This window comes from Pongo abelii, chromosome 3 (genome assembly GCF_028885655.2).
Source record: "Pongo abelii isolate AG06213 chromosome 3, NHGRI_mPonAbe1-v2.0_pri, whole genome shotgun sequence".
Taxonomy (NCBI): Eukaryota; Metazoa; Chordata; class Mammalia; order Primates; family Hominidae; genus Pongo; species Pongo abelii.
Window position 1 is genome coordinate 115,769,131 of NC_071988.2, and position 21,252 is coordinate 115,790,382.

Below are 21,252 nucleotides of genomic sequence, written 5' to 3' on the forward strand. Positions count from 1 at the left end.
CTTAGAGTAATAAAACTCTGGATTTTTAGCTGTGCAAATGATTATCCACAATTAAATCAGCATTTCTCAATTCTCCTTGTAGTAATATGTGACCATTGGGCTTACCAAGTGACGTATGCAACTTTCTAGTCATGCTGTTAAAAGGAAGGGGTGTGTCCCCTCCCTCTTTCACACTTTCTCTGAGCTACAATATGGAAGGAGCCGTGAGCTATCTCGCACTGTGTCAATAAGACACCAAGGGGTGGCAGATCAACAAGAAGCCTAATCTTTGACAACTGTATGGAGCAAAATCATGATACCCACTTGGGGTTTTGTGTAAATGAAATTTCTATCGTTTTTAAGACAATTTTACATTGTGTCTTTGTCTATTAAAACATTTTAAACTATATCCTAACCATCATGAATTTTAAGATTCCTTTCAACTCTGAAAATCTATGGAAATATTAAGAAAATACAGAAATTCCATTTTCAATAACAATGAAAAGTTCAGGTAGAATAGGGAATGAGGCACTCGGTGAACTTATATTTCAAAGCTAACAAGCAAAATTTATTACATGTAATATCTGCACCTTTCTATCCATCTTGGTCTAATTAATTAGTGGATAAAAGTAATGTTCACCTATTATATAGTCACTGTCTTAAAATCCCATGTGTAAATTCTGATATCGGAATAAACATTTGGATATTAATGGTAAAGTATCATAAGAATAAGAAATAAGATACACTGTCTCACCAGAGAAGAGGTCTCTGCTAAGAAAAAGAATGGTTGTAAGGGCAATGACTTTTAAGGAACTCATGCTTCCAAAGGCTGGGGCAATTCATTGTTAATATGCCTGTTATCATAGTAGTGTTGTTTTGGCATTGTCTAGTACAAATAGCTTGAGCTTGGTATTAAACTGACCTGGGTTTGAAACTCAGTTGTACTTGCTAGGGTCGTGAAACTGGAAAAATTACCTAAACTCTGTGCACTTCAGCTATCCCAGTGACAAAATAGAAAAACAAACAAACAAACAATGTCTCATGTTTATTTCAGCTCATCTTCTCATCTGATAAAGCTTTATACTGGTTTACCTTTACATTCTCTTTCTGTAAGTTTTGTGTTTTCACCTCTAATAGGAGATTTGCTTGATCACGCAGCATTTATTTAGTCTGAACTGCTGCTCCTCAATTTAAAGCTACATGAGCTCTGAAAACCTTGATTTTTTTTTTCATTTCCCTGAGGAAAAACAAAAGGTTCTGAAAGCATATTTTTCCTACATTTATTATTTGTGCTACTTACTTGATTTGATTTCAGGCCAGTCAGCTTGTTCTAGTCTGTGGTCTTCATACTGTATGTCCAAATAAGCAAATATGTAACGAATAATTTCTGCTCTCCCCCTCATATTAAAATAAGTGAGTTTGTAGTTTGGCATGGTGCAATTCTGGAAAAAGAAAAAGGGAGGGATTATTTTAAGAGCCCTCTAGAGATGTCTCAATATTTTTCTTCAGAATTTTTTGGAAAACTTCATGGCATCTCTTGAGATAACTGGAGACATTAGAGGATATTTCAAAACCAAAATTATAAATCACTATCTAATTACATATGGGGAAACTTGGTTGAAATCAGATCATGACTCTCTCTTGGCACTAGTTAGAACATTACAGTGAAATAACCAAATTCAAACTTTATTTATAAAAATATTCAGATTAAGAGGGTAGCTACACCCCAACCTTCAGAGCATGGAGCAAAAAAACTTCCCACTTTAAGATGATTTTGCCCTGCTTTTAGTCACTGATAATGTGTAATATTTGATATTTTGCCTGTTTTGTTTGCCCTTGTGACACAGCTCAGAGTTTATGAGGACATCTGGGTAAGGACAGCCAAGGGCTGGGCACATGCAAGAGGAATGTGAGTGCCATGCCAACCTGTGTTTGCCTGTCTTTCCTCACCTGTGGCTTTCCCACTAGGCATCCAAGGCCTAGGGAAACACTGCCCTCTGGTTCCCTCCGACTACATCCACGCTACTTGGTTTTACTGGGTTACTTGCACCACAAAACACACCCCATCTCGAGACCTCTGCGGAGATGGGACAATCTTCTTCCTTCATTCCCTCTGTAGAGGAAGAAAGCCAAGTACTCTTACATTTCAAAACGTTTGCTAATACCGGCAAATTCAGTCATTATAATCTTATGGGTTTTCAGTGATCTGTATCTTTTCATTTTCATTGTTTATAAATGGTTAATGACTTTAAGCACTTGTAGTGGAATGTATTTTAATTTTGTAAGATCAAACAACTGAGAAAGAAATGTTTTCATTCGAAATTCAATTCTTTGAATTTGGGCTTTGGCCAGTTAAAATCTCCCTGAATTTCAAAGACCACTTTTTATAAATAGTGATATTAACATGGATTTGTAAATTAATGAGGTAATACATATAAGGTATATAGCACAATGGCAAACTTAATCATTAGCATTAGTAATAATGACTTTGATCTCATTCTGTAGTCAAGAATAAACACTATGAATACAGCACACTAAAGATAAATAATAATTATGGTAACTAAATGAATAAAAGCATATAATGATTATTTATTTAAAGTGGTGAGTTTAAATAGTTTATTCTCTATGAAGAAAGTTTTTAAAGAATATTAATGGAATACTAATTAGATAAAAAGGAAAGTTGGGCTCAAGCCTCAAAACAAAGTTTCATCAAAAATCACATCACAGACCAGGCGCGGCGGCTCATGCCTGTAATCCCAGCACTTTGGGAGGCCGAGGCAGGCAGATCACCTGAAGCCAGGAGATCGAGACCAGCCCGGCCAACATGGTGAAACCCCATCTCTACTAAAACTACAAAAATTAGCCAGATGTGGTGGTACGTGCCTGTAATCCCAGCTATTCAGGAGGCTGAGGCAGGAGAATCGCTTGAACCCCAGAGGCGGAGGTTGCAGTGACCCAAGATCATGCCACTGCACTCCAGGCTGGGCAGCAGAGTGAGACTCCGTCTCAAAAAAAAAAAAAGAAAAAGAAAGAAAGAAAGAAAGAAAGAAAGAAAGAAAGAAATCACATCACATAAAAGGTTAAATGCGAATCATAAAAATCTAGCTTGCCAAGTCTTGACTTTAAGTTTATATATTCCTGGAGTCTAGTGGGAAGAGGATGACCTGGAAATAACTGGTTGCCTATCTAGAAGCTCCCAGGTTCAGGAAGTGATGGTGATGGTACTTCCTAGCAAAACCATTTTTTCTGGCCCTGGCTTCTGTGTCCAGATGTTGTGGAGTGAAGTTGGTGCTCCTTGCTAAAACGAGAGAGCTACTGCCAATCATTCCTGCCCAGTTGGCATCAGCCCATCCAGTCCCCACCCAACTGAGATGTAGCACTCACCACGTGTATAGATATGTGGGGAAATGTCCTTGAAAGAGACAAGAATTGACTAAACTAATAAGAATTCCATGATTTACAGCTACAAATTTCTTTCAGGGAGAACTATACATATAAAGGAGTTCAAATTTGGGATACTAAATGAAATGCCCATCAGAACAATAGAACTGTTTTCCAGGTTACTTAGAAATGTTGAGCTTAGAAATAAATAGTGGAAAAGGTCTAAGAGCACCAAAATAGTAAATAAAAAATGTAATAATTAAGAGATTATTCTTATCCAGGAAAAGCATAATTGTTATAATTCCTGGACCTATTTGTTTTAAATATCAAAACAATTTTAAAAAGCCTACAGAGTGGAAAAAGTTTGATTATTAGTTGCAGTTTCTATTCGGTGTTTCGTTTTGTTTTGTTTTGTTGCAGCACAGTCTCACTCTGTCCCCCATTCTGGAGTGCAATGGCTCAATCTGGGCTCACTGCAACCTCCGCCTCCTGGATTCAAGCAATTCTCCTGCCTCAGCATCCTGAGTAGCTGGGATTACAGGCATGCACCATCACGCCTGGCTAATTTTTCTATTTCTAGTAGAGATGAGGTTTCACTTATGTTGGCCAGACTGGTCTCTGGTTGGTCTCCCAACCTCAGGTAATCCACCCACCTTGGCCTCCCAAAGTGCTGGGATTACAGGTGTGAGCCACTGTGCCCAGCCTGCAGCTTCTATTTGAAAAGCGTTCTATATAAAACTTTTTATTGGTTTTGTTGGCATACTCAATGTTTCCACAGCATGAAGAAATTATATTTTCTCCCTATAATATTAAAAGTTATCAGCATTACGCGGGGCGCCATGGCTCACGCCTGTAATCCTAGCACTTTGGGAGGCCGATGCAGGCGGATCACAAGGTCAGGAGTTTGAGACCAGTTTGGCCAACATGGTGAAACCCCATCTCTACTAAAAACACAAAAATTAGCTGGGGGTGGTGGCGGGCACCTGTAATCCCAGCTACTCAGGAGGCTGAGGCAGAAGAATCACTGAAACCCGGGAGGCAGAGGTTGCAGTGAGCCAAGATCGTGCCATTGCACTCCAGCCTTGGGGACAGGGCAAGACTCCGTCTCAAAAAAAGAAAAAAAAGTTAACTGCATTAAAAGTTAAACATATAACCTTTTCTCATTCAGTCAATTACCACATAGATACCAGTGTCCACCTGTTGAATTCTGCATGAAAACAAAGTGATTGTTTTTGATTATTGTTAATTTTCAAAATCATGCTATTTTATATTGTATTTCACTCAAGTAAAGAAGACATTTAAAAATTCTCAGCATAGGTTGGTAGCTATCTATATTTCTCTGCAAAAATATCTTGAAGTCTAAGATTTGGCAGAGGCCCAATAGCAGCTAACAAATGCTTATCTTTCCTTTTAAAATATTCTTTCAACAGTTGTAACTCATTAATGAAGCTGTACTTTTTACATGACATTTCTGTAGTTATTTGCATAATTATATTTTCTGTTTCTCTCAGGAATACAAGATGTTATATCAGAACATCCATCTGTTTAATAAACTACATTTAAAGAGAAAAATCAGGCCGGGTGCAGTGGCTCACATCTGTAATCCCAGCACATTGGGAGGCCGAGGCGGGCAGATCACTTGAGGTCAGGAGTTTGAGACCAGCCTGGCCAACATGGTGAAACCCTGTCTCTACAAAAAAATATACAAATTAGCTGGGTGTGGTGGTGTGAGCCTGTAATTCCAGCTACTCAGGTGGCTAAGGCACGAGAATTGCTTGAACCCGGGAGGCAGAGGTTGCAGTGAGCCAAGACTGCGCCACTTCACTCCAGCCTGGGCGACAGAGTGAGACTCTCTCTCTCAAAAAACGAAAGAGAATTATCATAAAACATACTATCATTTCAATAGATACTAAATGCTTTTAAAAAGCTTTTATAACATTATCACTCATTTGTGATCAAAATTCTTAGCAAAATGAAAAAACAACAAAATAAAATACCTCTTATCAAACTAGTAATAGAAGAATACTTCCTTAACCATATAAAGAGTCTCTACTAAAAACTTATAGCAAACATCATATATAATGGTGAACCAATAAAAGCATTTTCTTTAATGTCAGGAATAACAAGAATCCCACTATGGCATCTACTATTCAGCATAATGCTGGACAGCCTAGCTAATTCAATAATGTAAGACAATAATAAATAACATTTGTAAGTAGTAGGAAAGGAGCGACACAGCTATCCATTTGCAATCAAAATGACTGTCTATATTTAAAATTCGAGAGATTCTACAGATAAACTGGATCCTAGATTTCAAACGGAAATGCTAAGGACCAAAATAGCCAAGACAAACAAAAAAAGAGAACAGAAGAGGAAGACCTGATGTACCAGATAGCGAGACTTAGATTAAAAAGCCTTGTTATGCGGTATTTGTTCAGAGGTGCATTGTCTTAAAACAGAACCTCATATATAGGACAGACATGACATAGAGTGAGGACATAAAGAAACTAGACTAAAATGGTTCTGAGACAATAGAGGGAAAATAAGCACAATTAGACCCCAACTTTCTATCGTACATAGAAATAACATCTAGGTTATCTTGGTATGATTTGACTAGCATAGCAAAACTGCAATATCATTCTGGTCCCTTATTTCCTGTTAGCTTCATTTCTGAACCCTTCCACTGTCATTGTGTTAAGAATCTCAAGTAGAGAAAACTGCATGTTTCCTGAAATGATACAGAAGCATGAAGTTTAAAAGCTGATTGTGTTTGAAGATCTTTACGTCTAAAGATCTTTGCATCTAAAATTAACCACTGACTTCCTTACACCCCAAAGTATACCGTGTAAAGTTACTAATTCAGCAGATAGATAAAAAGCTCATTTAGAATTCTGTTTGAAAAATAACCTATACGGTTTATCAAAGAACACATAAATAAATGACTAATAAATACCCTGGATAGAAACTTACACATATAAACTCATATGAACATAGCTATCCACTGCAGAAGATTTAACTTTTAATATTAATATATGCATTAGGAAATAAGCTCTTTTACATGGGAAATAACAGTGTTTTCTAAAGTACTATCTTGGGTACTTCCTTTCTTTCCCTTTCTTTCTTGTAGCTTGTTTTTACTTTATATAATGCTTGATATAGTTTGGCTATATCCCCACCAGAATCTCATCTTGAATTGTAGCTCCCTTAATTCCCACGTGTCATGGGAGGGACCTGGTGGGAGATAATTGAATCATGGGGGCAGTTTCTCCCATACTGACTTCATGGTAGTAAATAAGTCTCACGAGATCTGATGATTTTATAAGGGATTTCCCCTTTAAGTTGGCTCTGGTTCTGTCTTGCCTGCTGCCATGTAAGACATCCCTTCCTCTTCCGCTATGATGGTGAGGCCTCCCCAGCCATGTGGAACTGTAGTGGAGTGGCACAATCTGGGCTCACTGAAATCTCTGCCTCCTGGGTTCAAGCGATTATCCTGCCTCCGTCTCCCAAGTAGCTAGGATTATAGGTGTGCGCCACCACATACAGCTACTTTTTGTATTTTATTTTTTAGTGGAGATGGGGTTTCACCATGTTGGCCAGGATGGTCTCGATCATCTGACCTTGTGATCCGCCTGCCTGGGCCTCCCAAAGTGCTGGGATTACAGGTGTGAGCCACTGTGCCCGGTCTAAACCTTTTTTTCTTTCTTTTTTTTTTTTTTTTTTTTTGAGATGGAGTCTCTCTCTGTCGCCCAGGCTGGACTGCAGTGGCGTGATCTCGACTCACGGCAAGCTCCACCTCCTGGGTTCACGCCATTCTCCTGCCTCAGCCTCCCAAGTAGCTGGGACTACGGGCACCTGCCACCACGCCCGGGTAATTTTTTTTGTATATTTAGTAGAGATGGGGTTTCACCGTGTTAGCCAGGGTGGTCTCGATCTCCTGACCTCATGATCCGCCCGCCTCAGCCTCTGAAAGTGCTGGGTTTACAGGCATGAGCAACCGCGCCCGGACCCTTTTTTTTTTTTTTTTTTTTGAGACGGAGTTTCGCTCTTGTCGCCCAGGCTGGAGTGCAATGGCGCAATCTCGTCTCACCGCAGCCTCTGCCTCCCGGGTTCAAGCGATTCTCCTGCCTCAGCCACCAGAGTAGCTGGGATTACAGGCGCCAACCACCACGCCCGGCTAATTTTTTTTTTTTTTTTTTTTTTTTTTTTTTTTTGAGACGGAGTCTTGCTCTGTCGCTCAGGCTGGAGTGCAGTGGCGCAATCTCGGCTCACTGCAGCATCCGCCTCCCGGGTTCAAGCGATTCTCCCTGCCTCAGCCTCCCCAGTAGCTGGGATTACAGGCGCCCACCACCGCGCCCAGCTAATTTTTGTATTTTTAGTAGAGACGTGGTTTCGCCATGTTGGCCAGGACCTCCTAACCTCAGGTGATCCGCCAGCCTCGGCCTCCCAAAATGTTGGGATAACAGGCGTGAGCCACCGCGCCCGGCCAAACCTTTTTTTCTTTATAAATTACCCGGTCTCAGGTATGTCTTTATCAGCAGCGTGAAAACTAATACAATGCTGATTTATTTCATCTGATTAATTCAATCCCAGAGGCAATTTTAACATAATCATTGAAAAAATTACAAACTTTTATAATAAAACAATTTAACAATATACTATTCTGTATATTGCTGTAAAAGCACAGTAAAAAATAGTCTCAAAAATTCTAGTCTCTGTGCCAGAAAGATGACAACAATCCATTTTCAACTCTCTGATAACACATTCTAATCAATATCCAATGCCTATACTAAACATCTTAATAAAGACTTCAGCCAAAATATTTTTAGTTCAAAAAAGAGAACTTTTGGAATAATTTTGTTGGATAGAAAACTTAAAAATAAGGAATTAAGTATTAACCATTCTACAATTCAATACAAAATGTTAGCCAGCTTAAGCTCTTACTCTTAAATAAGAGACATCAAGAATTCAAACATATCTGGGCATTCCAGACACAGTTTTTTACGTGCTTAGTAATTGTGCAATAATCTGAGTTAGAGATATAAAAACAAAGATTATTTGTGAATTTGCTATAGCTCTTCTTTGAGTTTAAGATGTAGATCTTAACTTGCCCAGCAATAAACTTCTACAAAATGTAATGGCCTAGAGCATGTTTACACTCCTATTATATAGACCCTGGTGTTCTGAAATGTAAAAATTGGATTCAGACGGCAATCATGTGAGATACTATTGTCCACATGGGAACTTCTTGCATATACTGACATTAAAACAGCTTTTTATTACCCCTAACATTTGATGGTAAAGAATGTTAATCTCCCTCATTTCACAGTGTCCCTGGGCATTTCAAGTTCAGTTCTGGAAAAGTTGCCAGGTTGGAGTTAAATTATAGGACAATAGAGAAATAGAAGAATTGTTGTTGACTGAGTAAGATATTGATTTCAATCAAGCACTGGATGTTTAACTTTGAATTAGCAAGCTGAAAGTTCTTTTTTTTTTTTTTTCATCAAATATCAACTAAATGTCATTTTAAGTGGCTGTTTCACATTAAAGCCAAAGCAAGAGGAATAACTGAAATATCCTTTGGGAGCTGTGAGTTGAAATTCCTGGCCTGGGGTAAATCCCTTAAACTATCTCTGAAGCCAAAAGATGATAGGATGCAATTCTTTTCAAAACATAGAGATGCTTCAACAAAATGTGCCTTAAAATAATATAAAATATTACCAGTAAAATTCTTAAACTTTAAAGCAAAGGAAAGAAATTGAAAAGCCATGAGATAATATTCTCTACTCCATCAATCCAAGTGATTGAAGAACCACTTGGGAAAATTCTGGAAGTAGTAACAAAACCTGATTAAGACAAGATTTTTCCTCTAGCATTGATTATATTTTCTATGTTAAAATGCACTTGAAGAGATCTTCTTAAATCTCCTGTACCTATATTTCTCTTAAAAATGACTATTTGATTTTCACATATTCGCATATATGGAGAGGCTCTGGGTAAGACAAGGTCAGAGTGAGCACCATCATGAAAATAGCTCACAAGAGAGTTAGTCACAAACAGGATATGAGAATAATAAAAACTCTAAAGAGTAAAGCATATCTCATTTCTTATCTATGTGGAGTTGAATAATATGACTTACCTGTGTCGTGTCTCTCGGGAGTCTGCAGTGTCTTGTATCCCTGGGTATATGATTGTGCCTTGGGTTTATATGATGAGTAAGTGATAATCACAAGCCAGTGAGAGGACACGCAACTTCCTTCCACCTAACGCTCTTCCTTCTTTTCTTAGATAAAACATGCATGCCAGGCAGTTCAAGCCTGCAAAGACTGCTGGTTATACAGGATATCTGGGTATAAATAACCCAACACATTTGTATACAAGGTAAAGTCAAAGTTATAGCTGCATATGTATGCCCACTGTTACATGTTCACTTATTTTTAGTCTTATGCCATAGGCTCCTGGAGAATAAGAAAACCTGAACGTAATGAAATCATCTTTGCAGATGTGCACATGACTTGCTTCCCTATTTTAGAAACAGTCTCTCCTGTACCTGCTGTATGTTCCTTCGAGGCAGTGTCTAACAATGCCGTGTATTTCACTTGTTTGTTTTTGATTTCTCCCAGTGGAACGTAAGCTCTGTAAAGGCAGGCACTTCACTGTCTTTTTCACTAGTGTCTCCTCAGTTCTAAGAGGAGTGCCAGGCACGTCATGACCACTAATATACATCTGATGATAGAATGACCCTAATTTATAGTTCACATTTTTGCAAGGACTGTAAATTTGCATTGCTGCTGGTTTATTTCATTTACTCTCATTTATCAGAAAAGCCAAAGTGTTTAAAGTAAACCTGGTGTAGAAGTTTCCAATTCATCTTGTTTGTGATCCTTTTACAATTTAGTAACAAATGCCTAGACATTTTAGAAATTTATTTTTTCACTTCTTAGTGCAGGAATTATTTTCATCTGTAGTATTAGAACAGCTCAGTGACAAGATCCAATAAAATGCCTGCCTGGGGCTTACTGAGCCTGAGGATCATCCATGAAACATTTCAATGACCGGCTGGCTTTCAGCTTCCGGAAAATTACTCCCACAGGCAACAATAGCAACCTATCAACCAAGTAATATTTCTTATTTCTAAAGTGCTTTTAATTTTGAAATGAAAATAAATGTAAATACTAGTCTGTAAAAAGAGAAGACGCAAGTGTAGCCCTTTACCCACCAAAAAAGGATACATGTGTGTCAAAATCAAGTGCAAATGGGATGGGAGTGAGAGCTATACAAAATTAACACAATGCATTTGTTATCTTTGACAGCTTTAACTTATATTTTCAAAAAAAAATCTTTTTATCCTCACCTCAATGATTCTTTTTCTTTTTTTATAAAAATGTATATGCATCACCTTTTTTATTTATTTATTTATTTATTTATTTATTTATTTATTTATTTTATTATTATTTTACTTTAAGTTTTAGGGTACATGTGCACAATGTGCAGGTTAGTTACATGTGTATACATGTGCCATGCTGGTGTGCTACACCCATTAACTCGTCGTTTAGCATTAGGTATATCTCCTAAAGCTATCCCTCCCCACTCCCCCCACCCCACAACAGTCCCCAGAGTGTGATGTTCCCCTTCCTGTGTCCATGTGTTCTCATTGTTCAATTCCCACCTATGAATGAGAATATGCGGTGTTTGGTTTTTTGTTCTTGCGATAGTTTACTGAGAATGATGATTTCCAATTTCATCCATGTCCCTACAAAGGACATGAACTCATCATTTTTTATGGCTGCATAGTATTCCACGGTGTATATGTGCCACATTTTCTTAATCCAGTCTATCCTTGTTGGACATTTGGGTTGGTTCCAAGTCTTTGCTATTGTGAATAGTGCCGCAATAAATATACATGTGCATGTGTCTTTATAGCAGCATGATTTATAGTCCTTTGGGTATATACCCAGTAATGGGATGGCTGGGTCAAATGGTATTTCTAGTTCTAGATCCTTGAGGAATCGCCACACTGACTTCCACAATGGTTGAACTAGTTTACAGTCCCACCAACAGTGTAAAAGTGTTCCTATTTCTCCACATCCTCGCCAGCACCTGTTGTTTCCTGACTTTTTAATGATTGCCATTCTAACTGGTGTGAGATGGTATCTCATTGTGGTTTTGATTTGCATTTCTCTGATGGCCAGTGATGGTGAGCATTTTTTCATGTGTTTTTTGGCTGCATAAATGTCTTCTTTTGAGAAGTGTCTGTTCATGTCCTTCGCCCACTTTTTGATGGGGTTGTTTGTTTTTTTCTTGTAAATTTGTTGGAGTTCATTGTAGATTCTGGATATTAGCCCTTTGTCAGATGAGTAGGTTGCGAAAATTTTCTCCTGTTTTGTAGGTTGCCTGTTCACTCTGATGGTAGTTTCTTTTGCTGTGCAGAAGCTCTTTAGTTTAATTAGATCCCATTTGTCAATTTTGGCTTTTGTTGCCATTGCTTTTGGTGTTTTAGACATGAAGTCCTTGCCCATGCCTAGGTAATGCCTAGGTTTTCTTCTAGGGACCTCAGTGGTTCTTAATCCCTATTTTTATAAATGAGGAAACTGAGACATAGGGAAATTAGGTAAATTGCCTGCGAGTTTTTGATGGGACAAGCTAGGATTAAAACCTAGGCCTTCTGATGACACATTTAATATTTTTCCTTACATAATGCTGCCTATGTATAATACGAGACTGCTTCAGTTAAAAAAAATCAAATATACAAAAAATAGCAGTTTTCTCATTTTGTATTACAATTTTCTCTTTTACGACCAGTTGTTATGGCTGGAGGAAAGCAGAGTAACACATCAAGGATTGGGGAAGGAGCAGCCACTTGATTCTTGGTCACCGATCAACAGAGGCTGCTCTAGAGGCATCCATTGTCCTTGTGTGCATGGCCTCCTCATTTTGCTACCTTCTTGCCCCAGTGTGGCGGTTTAGTCACAACACTACCTGAGATTCCACTGCCCGGTATCCAACAGAGCCACTTCTTCTCTGTGGTCTTGCCACCTCCCTGGAGGCACAAGAGGGTCCCAGGGCTCCTCTACTCAGGAAGCACAGCTTTCCCATCCTCTTGTCTCTTCTCCCAGCCCAGGTGGGGATGCCCTAACTCTCCTAGTCTTCTACCAGCTGTGGGCCTTTGGGCAGGTAACTTAATCTCTCTGTGCCTAAATTCCTTCACCTTTAGATGGAGATTGATTCTACAATAAATATTTATTTGTTCCAAATCTTTGTCAGGTATTGTTCTGAACACTAGAGATATAGCAGTCAATAAGGCTGGGCGCCGTGGCTCACTCCTGTAATCCTAGCACTTTGGGAGGCTGAGGTGGGTGGATCACAAGGTCAGGAGATGGAGACCATCCTGGCCAACATGGTGAAACCCCGTCTCTACTAAAAATACAAAAATCAGCTGGGCGTGGTGGCCCACGCCTGTAATCCCAGCTACGTGGGAGGCTGAGGCAGGAGAATCGCTTGAACCCGGGAGGTGGAGATTGCAGTTAGCCGAGATCATGCCACTACACTCCAGCCTGGCGACAGAGCGAGACTCCATCTCAAAAATAAATAAGTAAATAAATAGAGATATAGCACTAAATAAAATTAGACAAAACAAATCTTCATGGAGCATTCTAACAATATTAGTAATAACTCCCTCATAGGCTTTTAGAGAATTAAATGAGTACACAGATATGTGCTTCAAAGTGTGCCTAATGCATAGTTAGGGATCCATGACTGAGAGCAGTTGTTAATATTATTAGCAGTTCACCTGAAGGGAAAATCGTTTCCCTTGAAGAATCTATGCTCAAGAATTCTTTCCTTTTCTGTGGTTGGGTTTGGGCAGTAACAGCAGAAAGAGAAGTAGCTGTCAGGCAACTTTCATTTTTCACCCTGCTTCATCCTCTTCTGAGGAAATGAGCATGGAGCCAAGTGTCTACTGGAATAGGGAGGAGGAAAAGGGCAAGGGCAAAGTGAAAACCCCTCATGGATTGTTACCTCTCAGTTCCCTGCTCTCCAGGGCAGTGATTTCTTCATGCCACACACTCTTCAGGAGCATGTTGTGCATCCAGACTGGACTGCATGAGAAATACCCGTGAATAAATGTGTCAAGTTGTATGGTCATGTGCACACAGTCATTTAAAGGCCTATTATAATTTAATGAATATGTCTTCATTTTCTCCGGGGCTTCCTAGTTGGAAAACTTTTAATCCTGTGGTATTGAATTAGCAAATTCCTAACTGCTGTTAAAAATCCAACATTAAATCATAGTCCATTTCCGTCCTTGTTTTCTTTATTTGCCCACCTGTGTAGTAATGTGACTATACAAGGTAGTGATTAAAGAGTTTCATCCTGGAATCATGACCACTTAGAGGAATCTCCACTCCATTATTTGCAAGCTCTGGGACTTTAGGCAGCTCCCTTAGTTTCCTTATCTGTAAAATGGTGATGATAAAAATCATTCTACTCAGAGTTGAAAGGATTCAATGAGTTTGTGCATTTAAGTCACTTAGTGCCTCGCTTAGCAAGCAGTTGCTCGATAAGTAATGGAAAAATACATACAATTTTTTTTTTTTAAATGCGGCTCATGTATTTGTTCCTCTTTATTTATTTTGGTAAAAGAGAAGTGTTCAAACAAACCTATTTCTCCTTTTCTAGCTTGTCTGTTGATGGGGAAGGGGGGCAGTGTCCAGGAGAAGCCCACAAAACTTCCTTTGCTCAGATTCTAGAGTGGTCTGGTTTACTTTTGTATATTTTATTTAATAAAACAGTTTTCCTTTTTATAGTTAGCTATTTGAAAAACTAAAAACATGTAAAACTGACGTATTTAAACCTGGGGTTGAAAATACAGGAAATAAAGAATATGTTTTTCTGCTTCTAACCTACTTGAGTAATTGAAACATGCCTGCAAATATTTTACTGTCTGTGTTTTCCCAGATTTCAATAATGATAATGCTATTTTTCTTGTCTGCCTCTTCAGATACTGTGAAGAATGATATGGTAATTATATCCAAGATTATGAGCAAATCTTTCACTACCTAGCCTTTTGGCTAAAAGGGGATTCCTATATGTAGGCAAATAATAGTAATATAAATAGCTAAAATTCATTAAGTATTTCCTGTGGGCCAAGCATTGAACGAAGCACTTGTCTTGTATTACCTCATTGAATGTCTACAAAACAACATCACAAATGGTGCATGCACCCTTGAGAGTAGTTGCATAACTGACTGGGCCTTGTCATGAAACCATTTATAGATAGAAAATTCCTCAGACATTTGAATCTCATTCACAAGATTTCATGTTTTTTCTTCTGTCAAGAATGAAGAAAATAAGCATTAAGTTAATTTGTTTTTCAAGATTTTTCCAGAATCAATTAATGTCACCTCTGTATCATTACAACTTGTACTGTAGGAGGAAGGACTGTGCAGTAAGTCCCACCTCTGCCTGTGCCCTGTCCTGTGTTCCCCAAAAGAGTCATGTCTCCTCTCTGAACCTCAGTTCTTGGAAAAGAAAAGAGATGTCCTGGTGACCTCTGAAGTCACTTCCTACTCTATTATTTCATGACATAATTTTCCCCCTGAAGACATTTCTCTGTCTTACATGATAACTGAATGAAAACTAAGTCCAAAAAGGCACAGAGCTCATGGGCTGAGAGTTACAGGTGCACAAGTTATCTTTGTCCCCAAGTCAGCAAGAAAGGCAAGATTCTCAGATCAAAGGAAGGCCACCCATTCTGATAATCCCAGGTCACAGGATGGACTTACTATTTATAGGTACTAAGAAAATGCAAACAAAAGTGTAATTTAGAGAGAATTTTTTTTTTTTTTTTGGTGAGATTAAAGTGTCTTCCTAGCAGTTATCAAGAAGAGGCAACCAAAACATACCTATTAAAGGAATTTGTATATTTGGAATTTTCTTATATCTCAAAAACAGATTAATCTGAAGAGGTGTGTTTTCCTCATGAAGTCTAGAAAAACAAAATTTTGGAGAATAAGAAGGTGTCAGAAAATTTCTAGGACTCCACAGAGGACTAATAATAGCAAATACGGACATTTGAGTTTATCGTGTACCTTGTACTCACTCAAGATTTTAATTTGCCAAGGTCTCAAACCTAGGAAGCAGAAGATCCAATATTTGAATGCAGTAGTCAGCCTTCAGAGCCTTTGCAATTAATTACTGCATGAGATTGACTCCAAAATATAGATTACTAGAGTGAAAGAAAAGAAACAAGTTACAATCATTTGCTGACATTTTCTCAGGATTATCCAACTTTCTTTGGCCTAACTGTAAGTATCAAGCAAATTTCAGACCTAAATTCTTTCTCCTAAGCAGGTTTTTGCTCACCATTTTATTCTGAAAGTTGGTTTTGCATCATTCTGAGCAAACTGTCACAAAGACAGAAAACCAAACACCGCATGTTCTCACTCATAGGTGGGAATTGAACAATGAGAACACTTGGACACAGGGCGGGGAACATCACACACCGGGGCCTGTTGTGGGGTGGGGGAATGGGGAAGGGGTAGCATTAGGAGAAATACCTAATGTAAATGACGAGTTAATGGGTGCAGCACACCAACATGACACATGTATACCTATGTAACAAACCTGCACATTGTGCACATGTACCCTAGAACTTAAGGTATATAAAAAAAAAAAAATTGGGTTTGCATGCCTTCGTATCAAACATACCGAATTTCTGGAAGAATACTTTCAGGTTGGCCTGTGATACAAAGAAAGGAAGCTACCTACAAGAAAGGAAATCAATAAATCTTGGTTTCTGATGACACAGCTCACATTTGCTGCCCTGTTCCTAGGGAAAGGAGAATTCTACAGTGAAAAGAGAATTTTAAGAGACGACTGCAGTGATTAAATGAAGCTTCAATCCTTACAACACAAACTTATACAAGAATATAAAAAACATACAGCTATGTAAGGAAAGAAAAAACTGTTTTCACCTGAACCAACGTAACAAGAAGATCCAGAAAACAGTGAACAAAATTATGCTAAAAATATTTTTCTGGCCTTCCAGGATACAATTTTACTACATATACTTTGGCTCTTCATAAAGTGAGCCATTGAGAGAGAAAATACCAGCTGTTTCTGAAACTCTAGGATCCAGTCCATAAAAGGCTAGAAATGATCTATTTTCTAGCAGTATGTACATTTTGTTGGTGTTAACAGTTAAATAACTCATGGGAAGCTGCAGGCTTCAATTACAATATATCATCAAAATTTGGAGACAAGATCCAGAATTGCCACTAGGTCTGTGATTTGGAAGAACTTAAATAGTGGTAAAATTTGTCCCCTACGGACACCAACTGAAACATGATGTGTAAATGTGATTCTGAAAACTTGAATGTTTCCTAAATTTTAGCACAGACTCTATGGCTCATGTAACAAATATCAGACACATGGTTTTGAGATCGCAGCATCTTTTGTTTAATGACTTTAGATGGATTTGACCATTTGGCTATTCCCTTTCTGGTTGCAGACATTTTATTAGGCCCAATTTGAAAATACAGGCTTTCTTTTCTGCAAACAGATAGAAATTCATATGAAACTGTATGTCACACTGACTTACACTTCGTGCTAAAGTGCTGCTGTGTTTCTGTAAATGTTCAGAATAAAATCTTTGCCTTTTATATTATTTCTTTGGATGTAATGGTAATCTCACATCAATTTTAAAATTTCTATTTGTTTCTGTTTTATAACAGCAGATTACAAATACGTGTGCTCTGAACTACACCAAAATCTCTTTAGTTACACAGCTTAAGCAAGATGATATTCTGATACAAATTAGCTACCAAAGTGAAGTGGCTGTTCATGACTCATTTTTCCAGTCTTAGCAAATGGAAAGTATTACATTCTTTTCAAAACATCAAAGTCAAAGGCATCTTTTAACACCCCATGAATGTCAGAAAGTAAAGTTTGAGCTTAAGCTGAATGAGTATTTAGTTTTATTTCTCATTCTTTTCATCATATTTACAAAGCTCTGTTTATAAACTCAAGGAATAAAATTACATAGCAATTTTTCTGGAAAATATGCTTTTTAAAAATAAATATTTAAAAATGTTCTGCTGTTATCTTAAGAGCTACATAATGGAAGTACACAAATTAAATGTATATATTGATCTCTGGAAACAAGTCACAATTCTTATATATTTTACTTGAAGTTTTAAAGATTTTTTTCTCTTATGTATTATTCATATCAAGTTTAAGATTTTTTTCTCTTTTGTATTATTCATATCAAGTTTAAATCCTATTATTTAAATTTCCAAACTTGCTCTTTTCAAAGCATCTGGTTAAGCATGACATATTGACAATACATCTTAATCTCATTTCCCTCCCCAAGACCCATGAAAGGTCAGTAAAATTATACAAAAGGTATAGTTAACAAGGACAAAGAGAAAGGGTATAAAAGCATGTAAGAAACATTAAAAAAAAAAAAAAAGGCTGGGTGCAGTGGCTCATGCCTGTAATCCCAGCACTTTGGGAGGCCATGGCAGGCAGATCACCTGAGGTCAGGAGTTCGAGAACAGCCTGGCCAACATGGTGAAATCCTGTTTCTGTAAAAAATACAAAAACTAGCCGGGCGTGGTGGCGAGCACCTGTAATCCCAGCTACCAAGGAGGCTGAGGCTGGAGAGTCACTTGAACCCGGGAGGTGGAGATTTCAGTGAGCCGAGATCACGCCACTACACTCCAGCCTGGGCAACAGAGCTAGACTCCGTCAAAAAAAACAAAACAAAAAAAAAAAAAAAAAAGCAAAACAAAAAATCCCTTTATCTGACAGGAAACAAGTGGAGGAGTGGCAGTTGAATGGACTGCATAGTCAAAGTTATGAGCTAAGTTTAGGGGCAGACACACTGAGGGGAACAATGCCATCCCAAGCACCTTTGAAGGATCCATGAAATACCTGGGCCCCAAAATCCACATACGTGAATTTGATATTTGAGGTCAAAAATGAAAAGATTAGTTTAAAGTCAGCATAGAAAGCACTAGAACCTGGTTTCCCTACCTCTTCTCACCTGCTGCTGCCCACCAACCAATCCCTTGGTCTTAAAAAGAAGAGGAATACGAGAATCTTTGGGAAGCAGAGAAAATACAGGCTCTAAGACAAAAATTCAAGTATCAGTCATTCATGCCATTTGAAAAACAATGACTGTTGGCGTCAGACCAAATTCCCATCAGACTCCACTCCAAAGCTCACTATAGAACGCATTCGCCTCTGGCTCGGATAATGAACCACGGAAGTTAAGAGGACTTCCAAGGTTTCTGTCAACTCGGATTTTTATAGACATCTCTACCTGTTGTTCCCAGTTCATTTTTGCTTGGGAAAAACTTTCCCAAAAAAAGACTTATAAGTTCCTCACAATGACAATTGCAATAGGAATTGCAATTATTTTCATACTGAGAAAGTAAATGGAAAGCACTGTATGGATGAATAGAGTAGTCTAATTTTTGAAGATTTTCTTATTTGAGAACATTGCACTGAATTCAAATATTTGGTGTGCTTATTTCATAGTCATGATTGCTGTGGGGCTATTTAAGGCACACAGCAAATCTGTAATGCAGATATTATTAGACCCATTTTTACAGATGAAAACATTAAGGCTTAGAGTGATTAAGTAACTTACGCAGAGTCATACAACTATGAAGTAGTGGTGGTATTAGTGATCAAACTCGTTCTGTTAATTACAAATATCCCAAAATTCTTCACAAAGTTTTGGTTCACAACAGTTCTGCACCAAGGGGAGATTCTCCAGGGTAAAGAAATAAGTGTCAAAGAAACTTCCCTACAAGTTTAGAACTTCTAGTTATATGAGTGTTTATTAGATTGATGAACTTGAAATTTAAAGGCTGGGAAAAATACTTTCAAATATTACTTTTTTTTCTAAAACTGCAAGTACACAAAATCAAATTTAGAAATACAAATGAAACTGAACAACGTGGGTCAAACTTATCAAGTGTTTCTTATCTTGTTTCCATTAGTCATTTTCTCTGACACTTTTTCTCTCTGCCTAATGTGGTCTGGACTCATCTGCCTGATAAAAGTTTTGCCCTGGTTAATATTTGGTCCAAGACGAATTAATATGATTTCTATTCATATAAATATTAGCTGAATATTTTTTGAATTCTGTGTCACCCTTTGTCAGGTAGCCCAAAGAGCAGTTTGTGTATTCACATTTTGATTTTAAGTTCCCATTTTCTTTATATGTAACAGTCAGGCAGAATCACCCTTCAGGACAGTTGGCTGAGGTGGGGGGTGGGGAATTGGGTAGAATGGGTAGAAGGATCAATTTGTGGGAAGATCTGGAAGGAAAAAACCTTACAGCAAGTCTTTTGCCCACTTGCCATACCTAGCATTTTTAGGCAGGTTAAATAAAATGAAAACTGTATCAAGAACAGCATTAAAGAGGAGAAAAAGTATGAACAGCAAAATCCTTTGAGGATACTGTACAAATGGGGTAGGGGCAGTGCCATCTGATCATCTCTTTATGCCTAAATTGGGGAGGGATGAGCTCTTGAACATGTTCCATCCTCGATAGTCTGTTAGCACCAATGCCAGCCTCCCCACCAAGTGCCTGCCCAACTGGGAGGATCTTCACAATTCTGAGCCAGGGCTGACCATCCCAGTTCATTCTTTATTAGAAAGTGCCTGAAAATGCTCTGCGTCAACTATGCTGCATGTGTTTTCTTTCCCTGCGGTTTCATAAGATCTGCTAAAGAACTCCTGACAAAGTGTGCTAGGTCCAAAAGTTTACAATCTGTGTACAAAATGCTATAAAATTCAACCTTTTTAAAGGTCTACAATGAAACCCAGAGAACATGTTAAAATGAATTGCCTGATAACCTTCCTCTTTTCATTTTTTTCCAGCTTTATCTTTCTATCTCATATTCTCCTTCCTGTAGAGATAGTTTTTAACGTTTCACAGTAAAGACACATTTTAGTTCTGAAAAGGAATTTATTATGTTGGTGGTAAATCTGTTACTTTATTGGTAAGTTTAGTCTACTATGCACTACAAAATTTGTGATTATATGCAACAGATGAAATGATCGATTTAGCTCTGCCATGTATATAATGGTGATGTTCAGGAAAAAGCAAGAGAACAAAGAACTTTCCTCAGTTTGGTCATTTTTTTCCCCAAGTAAATACCTTTGTACATAAGTCTTTGCACAATCTCTTTTGTTGTCAATTCCTAGAAGAGGAATTGCTGAGTAATTGGCTATATGCATTTTAAAATGGTAATACCTATTGTCAGATTGATATCCAGAAAGACTGCACAAATTAATCTCTAGCCAATAAGCTGATGTTTATCATTTTATTATTTTCCAATCTTATGGGTTAAAAAGTGTCTCACAGTATTTTATATTGACTTTTTTTGATTACAGATAAGACTGGACATCCCATGTTTCTTTGTTTTTATATGTATACTTTTGTGAATGTCCTGCTATTGCCCTGGAGTATTTTTTTTCTGTTGTGGTTTTCATCTTTTTTTCTTATAGATATTATAGGCAAGCCATAGAATATATATTCCATATATTTACCCATCCTTGCTGTGGATTCTCAGTAGGCAGAGTGTACTTTCTCATCATTTGGCTGAAAACTTGGCCATGCGATTTGCTGTGCCCAGAGTATAATACTAGATGTGATGAAACCAGAGGCTTTAAATGTGCTTTCACAGTTTGGATTTTCCTCTTCCACTCCTGTGATGTGACATAAGAAGGGCTTTCTTGTAAGAAGCCATCCCAGCTGCCTTGTAGACTTGTGAATGAGGACACTAAAATGTTTGTTGTTATAAAGCCACTGAGAATTTGTTATGCAGCATTATGGCAGCAACATAATGCTGCAAAGTTTTCCTCTAAATATCAGTG

The 21,252-nt window shown here is 38.0% G+C and overlaps 1 protein-coding gene across 12 annotated transcripts in view; it reads right to left on the minus strand.

Moving 5' to 3' along the window:
• The window catches only part of HPGDS (hematopoietic prostaglandin D synthase), a 106,641-nt gene that overhangs the window by 38,327 nt on the left and 47,062 nt on the right, over positions 1-21,252 (minus strand). For 7 of the 12 annotated variants that reach the window (XM_054554192.2, XM_063723533.1, XM_063723532.1 and 4 more), the window contains 2 exons: positions 1,930-2,092; positions 1,280-1,421 (listed from right to left, as the gene is read on the minus strand). In XM_054554192.2, coding sequence (XP_054410167.1) covers positions 1,280-1,412 — 133 coding nt within the window. In that variant the 5' untranslated portion in view covers positions 1,413-1,421; positions 1,930-2,092. Of the gene's footprint in view, positions 1-1,279; positions 1,422-1,929; positions 2,093-9,496; positions 10,729-21,252 lie in introns of those variants that run through there. The other 5 variants (XM_054554193.2, XM_063723537.1, XM_063723536.1 and 2 more) reach the window with 2 other exon arrangements.